At 35.7% G+C, this 11540-nt stretch overlaps 1 protein-coding gene across 4 annotated transcripts in view; it reads right to left on the reverse strand.

The window, feature by feature from the left end:
- Nucleotides 1-952: 952 nt before the first annotated feature.
- Nucleotides 953-11540, reverse strand: part of EPS15 (epidermal growth factor receptor pathway substrate 15) — a 42421-nt gene continuing 31833 nt past the window's right edge. For 2 of the 4 annotated variants that reach the window (XM_042819221.1, XM_042819220.1), the window contains 6 exons: nucleotides 10618-10754; nucleotides 9214-9283; nucleotides 8084-8160; nucleotides 7506-7668; nucleotides 4748-4926; nucleotides 953-2878 (listed from right to left, as the gene is read on the reverse strand). In XM_042819221.1, the coding sequence (XP_042675155.1) occupies nucleotides 2732-2878; nucleotides 4748-4926; nucleotides 7506-7668; nucleotides 8084-8160; nucleotides 9214-9283; nucleotides 10618-10754 (773 nt within the window). In that variant the 3' untranslated portion in view covers nucleotides 953-2731. The remainder of the gene's footprint in view (nucleotides 2879-4747; nucleotides 4927-7505; nucleotides 7669-8083; nucleotides 8161-9213; nucleotides 9284-10617; nucleotides 10755-11540) is intronic. The other 2 variants (XM_042819222.1, XM_042819223.1) reach the window with 2 other exon arrangements.

Genomic DNA, 11540 nt, shown 5'->3' on the forward strand with positions numbered 1-11540 from the left:
CTTTGCATTGGAAATGTAGCTGTCAGGTGGCCAATTCATCTGCTAAACATTAGATAACCTCTTAAATAAAAAGTGCAATGGTTAGCTGTGAATTCAGTGAACTTTTACACGACAGAACCTCAGAAGACAGTAAATCAGACAAAGACAGAAAAGGATATCAAATTTATCAAGATGGACAGCAACTACTTTCAGTTTCATGGTAGAATCATATGGACAGCTCAAAACTTGCAGGGAAGACAAGGTTGAAAGCAGCACAGTCGGAGGCAAAAGTATGTCCAAGATGTGAACTTGGTAGAGGAATTGAAAAGAAAAAAACCTGCCCACAGATGGTTGCAAACGACCTCCAGGCTATGTATGAATCCGATGAAATTAATGAAAATATTACATTGTCTAAACCAACAGATGCATCATTAAAAAGATAACCAGAAAAAAATACATATTTGGGACCACTTAGATGAGTACATTGATATTGATCACATCTGTAACAGAAGTATCAAGACATGAGAGACTGCTGGAACTCCTGAACTGCTGACCAAGCAGTCGACATCGTGACATGAAGATGTGACACACCATATTGAGAAGAATACTCTGGGTCAAACTGAAGATTTACCAAGCCAAGAAAACGTGCTTTATGTTGAGAGCACTTGATATGCTGACATATCTTCACAAAGGAATATTAAGGATGGAACATTTGAGCGTTGCAAACCTTGTGCAGGCAAAAATCCTGAGGCAAACGTAGCATGAATTCTCACTGAAACTGCCATGACTCCTAATGAAGCAAGTGACAAATGGGATTAATATGCACTGCAGCTAACCCCACTGTTGATGCAGCTTGTTTCTTGGAAAATGAACCACCTCCCATCAGACTACAAACAGAGCACCTTCTCACGTTCACGTTACATTTGCCTGTTACTTTCCAGCTCCGCACCCTTTTGAAAAAATAGGCAAACAGTTCACACTTCTGTACTTAAACTTTATTTCTTCATAATTACAGGCTATTGTTAGAATTTTTAAACAAAAGGGAAGTCTATAAATAGAGGCTAATCCCACCTGAACAAGTTTCTTTTTTTAAAAAAAGTTAAAACTTCATAAGTAATGCCATTTAGCTCACAGCAGTGGTTTGTTGGTAGTCTGAGTAAAAGTACTATAGTCAGAGTCAGTAACATGAAATGTAACATCAAATGACTCAAAACTTTTAAATTCCATAAAGGAAAGCAAGAATATATATATAATATATACATAATAATATTGTGTTGGTCCACTGAGTATACATTTTTTAACAAAAGATAAGAAACTATGTAATCCAGTTAAGCATGATTTGCAAGATTAGTGTACACTCATTACAGAGATGTATAGATAAGTTTTAACTATTTAATCCTTGCAAAAATTTGAGTTACCTTTTTTGAGCAGGTGTTCAAATGCTCATTTCCCAGTGCAAAAGAAAAAACATCGCAGTCCGGTTCCCCATTTTCCTGATAAACTGAAAACTATCAAACTCTTTCAACAGCAGCATTGGCAGATAACAGGAAGAGGTTAAGTGTATTGAAGCATGGCTGAGTCCAACTCCTCCTCCCAGTGCTGTGTGTTGAAACTTTTCCATTTCCTCAACAGAAACACCACAAGTTAAAAGTGCAAGAAAGAAATACAAATCTCTTGATGCTTATGCTGCTGCCATCCATTTTTCTTAGATAGGGCAAAAGATTATTTTTGGAATTATTTTAATTAAACCAATTCTCCAGAATGGAGTTCTTTCAAAGTGAACAATAAGTTACTTTCATTAAGTTATTTTCATTAAAATCATATCAATCCCACTCAGTGACCATTAAAAAAAAAATAAATCAGTTTAAGGTGCAACTATCTGTTGGCATTCAATAAATTACACATACAGGAAAAAAGCAACCTTTAAAAAAATAATGAAAAAAATAATCAGACGTTTTCTTTCTATTCTCGATCTCATTTCATTTTCAACTTACTATCTTGCCAGTGAACGGGCAAGCAATCTTGCCAATTACTTATCTGCATATTTCACAAGCAAAACTGGCTCAAAGAGCAGCGGGGCCTTGTTATCTGACAGTCATCTTGGCCAACAGCAAATGCACACAAATCTTCCATTTAATTGCTTTATAAAACAAAGTAACTGGTCTTAAAACCTACGACCATGCAAGAAAAGCATTAAAGGTTTCTGTAAGACACACTCTTTTTGACTTGGATTCCATGAAGACTGTAACAGAATCTTCAATGAAGAGGAAAAAAAAAAAAAAAAAAAAAAAAAAAAAATCAATATGCATCCATATAAAATAAAGCACTCCACAACTCTGGCATTACTAAAATCTTTCTAGAAGAGATTTCAAATGACTAACTGCTTGATGGGAGACAATCAGCCATGGCAGAATAATTGCTGTGTTCACTTTGTGTTCAATTACCAACTGCTGACGGATTACAGTCAAACTAACGTCTCATTTTCTGCATTTTCAAACTGATTTGCTTACATCTGGGAAATGTTCCTTATTTTCCTGAAAACTTGAGAGAAACTGAATGCTAGAATTAAGTTATTCAAACAATAAAAATAACCAAAAGGACTGAATTTAGCAGGAACACACCACTTTCAAAAGTTTAAATCCTTTCTTAATTTTTGTGTATATATGTAATCTTCTGATTAACATTTAAATAGGTTAGGTATTCAGGAAAAGGGACAAAACAGTTGACATATGACAACATCTTATTCTAAACTTCATGCTTCTGATATTTCAGATTTACTGAGTGCAATAGCCAGTTCCAAGTCTTCTTGCTCTTGCTGTTTTAGTCTTGCCAATCTTTCTTTCTCTTCTCTCTCGCTTTCCCTCTTAGCCCATTCAATCATGTCTTCCTCAGTAGAATACTGCATTTTTAAAAGACAAAATAATCAGATTAATAATGCAATAACTAATCCTGTTCTTGGTTTAAGTGAGTGTCAGTAAAACATTTGACATACTACAGTTTTTGAATATTACTTGCTTTCTATTGTCAGTAAACTATTACTATTAGCTTAGTTCAAGGTTTAACTGTTAAGAACTGCACTAAAGCCACCCTATTGCTCTGTTTTTCATTTAATACACTGTATTTCAAATTCAGTATTAAGTTTTGATAAAAGGTTGCAGGAGCAGCAAGTGCTATACTTTAAAATTGAACTATTTTTGAATAACAAACCAGTCTATAAAAATTCTGAATGAATGGTGAGAACATACAGCAAGTACACACATATCCAGCATGACAGGACGTCCTAATTAATTGTACTTTCATTTGAGATGCCTTTTCCAGATGACAGTGACTATGAAAATTAGCTGTAGAATGACTTTAATTGTGCAGATGAAACACACTTGGGTAAAAAGCAGCAGAATATTGAGGTAACAGTTAGAAGCCTATGATAATACAGAGAAAGATAAGTGTGATAAGTGGAGAAGTGGGGAAGAAAAAGAACAGATCCTTTCAGTGTACTTTGATATGAACAGAATATGAACTGAACTGCTGTGATACAATGACTACGTGAGAAAACATGGTATTATTTTCAATACAAAAGATAATACCAGAATTTGTTTCTACTCAGCATGCAGAAATGCTAAGAGGTAGTTGAAGCCCTTGTGTTCATGAACGTCCCGGTGGTAAGTCTTACAGGGTTACCACAACGTACTCCAGTTAGTTCCTGCTTTGAGCTAGTATTTAAGAGTAGAAAAGATTGTGTTTTCTCCATAGTTCACTTGTTACTCTTTCAGTAGTAACAGCTAGAAAGGAATGCTTTTTCCTTTATAAAAATAATTAACTTTTGCTTCCTCCTCCACATTTCACATTCTGTCCTCCAAACTAGCTTCTCAGACCATCTAACCAGTAAAAGCAATTACTGTCATGCTAAAAAGACACATCAGCCAGCACAAGTCAGTTCTGAAAAACTGTCAACCCTCCATTTGCTTCAATCAAGCAAATGGTTTATTACCCCCCACCAGAAAAAGAAGAAAAAAAGCAGTATGATCACGTTACTGTGAATGCAAATTGCATTTCACAGATATCAAGATGGAAAGTGAAATGATGCCTTCCAAAATTCCTCTTTGCAAAAGCTCAAAAAGAAAATAAAATAAAAATTACATATATAGGCATGCACAAACCTTTAGATTTGCTTCTACTGCTTGGACACCACGACTTCTATGAAATGGATTCTGGTTACAAAGAGACACTACTTTTCACTGCATCATACATAAATCTAGAATTTACTAGCCATTCCAAACTCACCACATTACATTTCATTAACATACACTATTATGAAGCTGTTCATCACTATTTCAGTCATATATTTCACTATTATAACTAAACAGTTCAGTGACAGGAAGATTAAAATCATGTCTTTTGTTGTGTTTTTAATTAGATAATTAAGCCTATTATACCTATAGACATTTCACATCTGCTGTGTGCTTTGATAAAATGAATAATACCTAGAACAAATGTATGAAATGTCCTACTTCTAAAAGGAGGCCTCCATGAAAAAAGTGTTACAAACTCACAAAAGCAATGCAACATAAACATTAACTTCATCATTTATTGCATTGTTCTATTTTAGGGCAGCCTCAGCTGTAAACTAAATGTAACTATTGTTTAGTGGAAGGGAGATCCCACGTACAAAAGGGAGACGTGTTAATATTTTAAATTAGACTGAAGATGTCAGTGTGAACGATTCAAAGCTGACAGTATACTGAAACAAATGTAAAAAGTGTTTACTCACAGTACTGAAGTTTGCAAAATTGTTGGGGTCAGCCTCTTTACCGATGCTGGTGGGAGCAAATGGATCACAGAATAGATCTGCTTCTTGTTCTTTGGGAATTTCTGGGGTGGGAAAAGGCTGAAATGGATCGCTCGGTTTAAAGGAATCTGAAGAGTCTATTTGATTGATAGGTCTTTTCCCTTAGATTAAAATGAATTTAAAATGAATTTAAGATAGCAGGTAATAACACGCCAAAAATAGTATTAATAAAAAAGAAAAACAAATTCAAAAGCTATTTGGAATGCAACCTCCTCTTGATAAATTAGTGGAGTTATCATGACTTCAGAGGAAGGGTTGCCAGTTTAAAAAATGAGGGCATGGCCCAATATTTCTTAAAGTGTAATCAGATGAAAAGGAACACATGTATGTTAATGATTCAAGAGCACAATTATGTCCTGATGTAGCAATATTTCGGGAAGAGAATTCCTAAGTCTTTAGTCCCTATTCTATCAACACAGTAATTTCTTCTGCTTATCAATTATCCATGATGAGAAAAGCCTTACTGGAATTATTATTTGTCTGGATCAAAGTAACAGAATTTGATTTAGAGAACAGAAATGCAAGTCTTCTAAAACAGCAAGGAAAAGCATCCTCTCGCTGTGATTCTGTGCTAACACACACCATTTCTCAGAAAAACGAAGACAGTCAAGCCATATAACAAACACTGTAACAAACAGGCTTAACTATTTTGTTCATCCTTGCCTAAGTAGCTGCAGATGAAATAGAAGCAGACGTGAGCCCACACCTGTTCTTTTTTCAGCTTATTTTTCAGCTTAACCCCAGTCAGCTCTCAGCACCTCTGAGGACATTAATCCAAATCCTCCCAAGAACAGTTGAGCTAAATTTCATCCCACCATTCTCTCCATATGTTATTATTTACAGAAAAGGTTTCATTGCAGTTTCTTGAATTCACCCAGCAAATTCAGTAAGTGGTTTGACCACTGCAGTGGTCGTATGCTTCTGTTCTTCACAGACCAAAAGAGATTCTAATTCAGCAATGACTTCGAGGCTTCTAGGAATGCTCCCCTGGGGAATACATGATTTATTTAGACAATTCTCAGATAACCTTCCCATGATAGTCTTCCCTCACTGATCATGTTCTATCACTGGCAAACAAGGCATGGTTTTTATTTTCCTGAATACTGTGGGAGAAGCAGCTTCAAATGACATCTAGAAAAAGAATCCTTTTACAGAGGAAGGACTAATAATTGTAAGAATATGAAGTATATGCCAAACCCACCCAAAAATCATGAAATGGTAGCACTCATCAGTGCCTGGGAAGGCAATGGATATCAGAAGCAAGCAAGTAGCCCTTCCACGCACTTTCCATTATCAGGAAGTTTTAAAAGGACAGGCACTTCCTCAAAAAAGCATTCCTTTGTTTTGAATGAGACCAAGAGAGTCATTAAGTACAAATACACTTCAATATCTCAATTTGTGATTCATGATGGGCAAAGAATTTATTGGGAATGGTTATCATGATAACCACAGGAAGAGGGTACTTTTTTTCTAGCCATCCATTAATAGCAGTACTGTTTTTCTGCCACTAGGTGCTTGCATTCTAAAAATGAATTTGTTCACCACCTTGTAGCCACTCCTAAATAATGAATCCAAAATCCCACACACACTCCTTTAAGGGCCTCCATAGAAGGAAACACTATCAAACATTCAAATTAACACCACTTGTCACGTCAACTGCTTTTATGTTATGTTATTTGCAATGAAACAGGCTACTTGCAAGGCATGAAATAGATCTCCTCACTTCAGCATTACAATTAAGCACTTGAGTTTAAACTTTTAGTATTACTTTTTCTGTGTTGTCCTCTTTCGAGGGGAAAAGATGAATACTTACTCAAGTTTCATGCTATAGTTTTCCCAACACTTTAAAATTCAACCATAGAGTGTAGTAGTGAAAGTGATGCAGTAGAAGTTTTTAAAGAGAATGAAACGAAGGATGAAAAGTTACATGAATACGAGTAATGTAATGTATTTTCCAATCTATGGAAAACAAAAAAGATTGAAAGTACAGATTCTGTTGTAACATGGACTTCATGCAACCAGAAGAAGGTTTGGTTAACTTTGATGACAATCATAATATTTTCTGGAGAAGATTGATGTGTATTCATGGAGCAAACCAGAGGATTCAGCTATGGCTGAACAGAGAACAGCACAGGAAACCTGTGTTTATTGCTATTGCATTGGCTAGGTTCACACTACAGACCTCTGGCAAGGCAACCTGGAAAAATTTAATCTGAACATCTGAGGCTGTCACCTTAACTCTAGCTTAATTTATTTTACTCCAGCCACATACACACTGAGTTGTTTTAATATTTATTTAAAGGCAGCATTAAAACTGGCAGTTTTGCAATAGGTAGAACACAATGGCTTCTCACCTCAAACAATACTCACAGCCTATTTCAACAGCAACTGTTTAATTTGTAGCCATTTGTGTTCTTGCAGATACCCATATTAACTCTATATTGTCTCATTTTTAAAAAAGAAACAAAAAACAAAACTCAGAAAAAACAGCAAGCTATGCTGCCACAAATGTCAAGCAAAATTTAACACTGAGGCAAAAAAAAAACCACATCAGGAACAGACTTGTTTTACATCTTCTCACTCACTCGCTGTTAGTCCAGTATACTTCACCATCCCCTTGTAATTACTGCCCTACCACCAATGTTAAATAAGCTGATCAGCATCTCACATCAGCTCTTACCAGGAGGTGGTGGACAGGGCCTTGTGGGAGTTCCAGTTTTAGGGGGCAGGGCAGGAGGGACATCCTCATTTTTGGCTGGTGGCTCTTCAAATGAGTTTTTAGTTATGACCACATTTTTGATGGAGCCTGATGTGGAAGAGCCAAAGGGATCCTCATTGTTGGCCTTTGAGAAAGAAAGAAAACAGCAACATACACGCTTTCAGTGCAATGTCACCAAAACTCTCCATCTTTAGAAATGAAAGTTCGTTTTTAAACTCATAATCCAGGAAGAATAGAAGCAAACATTGATGAAAATTACAGGAAAAAAATCAGGAACAGTCAGTGTGTACAGCAGTGAGAAGTTGAGTGCAGCTATATACATTCAAAGCCATTTGAAAAACAGAGAAAACACAAAGCTTTGTGTTTTTCACAATGGAATTGCAAGACAATTTACTGTAAAAAGCCTCTGTCAAGAAAGTTAACCATTGTAAATTTTAATTATTGGCAAAACTAACAATAAAAAAACCATAAGAAATAACAATACAGTAAGTCACTGCAGAGTTTCATGCATTTTCTGAGTGATACTAATTTCACATTACCTTTGACAGTGTGCTGAAGTCAGCAAAGCCACTTCCAAAGGATTCATTTCCGAACAGAGAGGCAAAGGGGTCTGTAGCTAAGTACACAAAAATTAAGCAAACAGAAATGAAATATGAAACACTGAAAGATCCTGCAACAAAAAAAGCAGCTGTTACATATACTGAAGCTTACTGAAGACTACTTCCATGTGAAATACATAATTAGGTGGGCACTTTTGCTATTTGAGTTTTTACAAAAAAAACTAAATATTAACAATTGATTAACAGTAATAATTCTCCTGAAAAGGTTCTGTTGATGTATCTGTGTGCAGACAGGTATTTTTTATGTATTTTGTGTACAGCCACAAATGACTATGAACACAAATGAGCTCACTTCCAACAGTAAGCTCACATCTGGAATACAGTGTCTTCAAACCCTGTATGAACTCAACCTGTAATAACAACAGTGTTCTTCAACTCTTGCATGCCACAAAGCATGTAAGAACTCTTCTTACTTTACAACAGAACAGCATACTACATTTACCAATAATCCAATAATATCAATTATCTCTTCTGCCTCCAAAAACAGTGTTTTGGGTTTTGTTTTTTGTTTTTTTTTTTTACTGCTTACTGTACAATATCACAAAGATTCACGCCTAGGATGAATGCCTCCTGGTGCAACTTGGCAATAGAGTGGATTAGACTCCTCCCAAAAACATCTCTACCCTCAGATAAGAGAAGGACACAGCAATACAAACAGAAACCTTGATCAAACAGTTATTTTATCTTAGATTCTCTTACATAGTACATAACTACCTTGTATTTTACTTTGAAAGCAACATGAAATCTCCTAAAAGCAACCCTAATGGGAAGTAGTAGAAACCACTCAACTAGCCCAAACACTTAGATCAGGGTATTTGGGCAGTTTTAGGTGAAGAGGAACATTTTTGCAAAATCAGTCTTTGGTGATACAGGCTGAGGATGACGAGTTCTTTGCTTATTTTAAATAAAAACACTCTCCACAAACTTGTTCCTTATGTTAAATGTTAATTTGGAAAAGTCCTTAAAATGCCCCCATTACAAATTCAGTCAAGACTAGGAACAAAAACAAGAAAAAGAAAGTAAATTCCATGTGCTCAATCTCCTTTTACCTAAATCATCTGATGTAGTAACAGTTGTTCCACCAGGGGCAAAAGGATCATTTTTCTTCAGAATCTCTGTCTAAAATAAAAGAATTACTTTAGTAGGAAATTTGTTTTTCAGCTTGATTAATTCACATTCTAAGAATACAATCACAATTTAAGTTTAGAAGGTTTAAGATAAGGTTGGTCCAGCATCTTTACACCAGGCAAAGTTTAAAAAAAAAAAAAAAAAAAAAAAAAAAGGACATTCTTTGTGAAGATATTGCTACACCAACAGCAAAGGTGCAGCAAAGCATTTCTGACAAATGCATAACTTTAGAAATGCACACAAGGATCAGCTGCTACAGACTGTGCATCCCATGCCTTCACTTCTCCTATTGTCAGTCCATGAAGTATTAGAATATTGTTATTTGAAGAAGGATGGTGTGCAGAGTAAGTACTGAAGATTGTAGAAAACCAGTTTTTAAGGCTGGAGGTCTGGTAATATGACCTCAACATCTGTGTAACACGCATATCATACAGAAGGAAAAGAACACCCCTGTTAGCAGAGTAATTCCTCACTATCTCATTTTTGCAGGTTCACCTCTGGCACACTCCACAGCCACTTAACTTGCTTCCTACATGCATTAATAGTCCACTTGTATTTTTAATACATAAATGCAGATTTTATACACGCACACAAAACTAGAACTGAGGTATGATTAGCACCACTGAAAGAGGATACTGCAAAAAGACAACGACAAACTTAAGACATAATTTTAGCTTCTCAGAATAAGTGTCTATCAGCCCTCAATATTACTTTGTTTTCATTAGAGTTACATCCTACAAGACTTAGTGTGCAGCTCTACCTTATTGTAGGCTGGTGATTAATCAGTAACTGCTCAGTTATAATATGGACAGCTAGAAGTTAGGCCTAAGTATATTTGAAAGAATATGCCATTCAGTAACAATTTCCACATCATGACTGGGTTCCAGTGACAAATTTAAAAAGATGATGAAAAACAAACACCACATCTGTATAACAGCTTGGGTTTTTAGAAGAACTTGCTATCACAGCAGACTTCAAATAAGATAAAACATACTTATTGATCCTATAAGCTTCAGAGGGAAAAAAGTGAAGTCTCAACAGAACCTGAGGAGATTAATGAACTTGAAAGAAAACAAAGATTAAGTTCTACCAGCTATTAATAGAGCTTAACTCAGTCCCAAAACATTCTGACTTGTGGAGCTGCACACTGAAATATTTTTAAAATGTTTTTATTTCCATTTTCTGTGTGACTATTTCTAGAATGCAACAGAAAGAGACAAGAGAGCCACATATTTCTGAATATCCACATTTTAAGGTAGGTCCAAATGCACCAGATAGTTTTGTCCAAATTATATATAGTAGTAAAAAATATGTTATCAGCTTACTGTGCTGTTATTATTGTTGCTTGCTGCACTAAATGGATCAGTGCCTGCAGTCACAAAAGGATCAGTGGAGGACTGTTTGAAAAAACAGTCAGCTGCAAAAGGATCTGAGCCTTTGAAGGGATCACCACCAAAGGGATCTAAAAACAAATAAACATCTCATTAACAATTCTACTTGCTTTATTTAACTTAGCATCTTAAAAATGAAAATTTATATTGCTTCTTTCATTCTGCAGGAAGGTGACACATTTAAGACAGATTTGATGCTTCAAAAATCCTTGGTCTGTGAATAATCTGAATTCCATGGTTCAACCACTAGACAAACCAACATATTCTGCACACAACAAAAACTATATTGTGCTACTAGTTCAGCAGAACCAGGTAAAGACATTCTTTAACTCAGCCCCCTTACAAAGAAGCATTTTTATAACAACTAACATTTTTCAGAACTCTCATACTTTCTTCTCCTTCACTCCCCAAACATAACTGATGTTTCCTTATTTGACACTGGGTGCACTATGCTGTAGCCTTCCTGCTGCCCATTTTCTTTTTGCCACTGGTAACGCTGTTCAGGACTGAGCAAGTAATGCAATGGCATTGCTTAAACAGCCAGCCTCAACGATTTCCCCATCTTTTTCAATATTTATGCTACAGAAAGATGCTGAATTAAGAGCCTTTAAAAGTACAGTCCAACTTCTCTGCAAACAAAACATCCTTTGAGTTTGGGGCTTTCCATTTACCACCTCCATATATTTAAATCACCACTAAGAATACTTTCAAAAGCAAGAGAGAAGTTCCTAGGGAACAGGCTTCTCTGAAAAGGTTTAACACAAGTGGGCAGCTGCTACTGCTATATATCCATCCTACAGTGGCTTTTTAAGTCATTACCATCTTTTTCACACTGTAAGTGGTGATATTTGGGGGGG

This window comes from Centrocercus urophasianus, unplaced genomic scaffold (genome assembly GCF_019232065.1).
Source record: "Centrocercus urophasianus isolate 14NV4802_14NV808 unplaced genomic scaffold, USGS_Curo_1.0 seq_18, whole genome shotgun sequence".
NCBI lineage: Eukaryota > Metazoa > Chordata > Aves > Galliformes > Phasianidae > Centrocercus > Centrocercus urophasianus.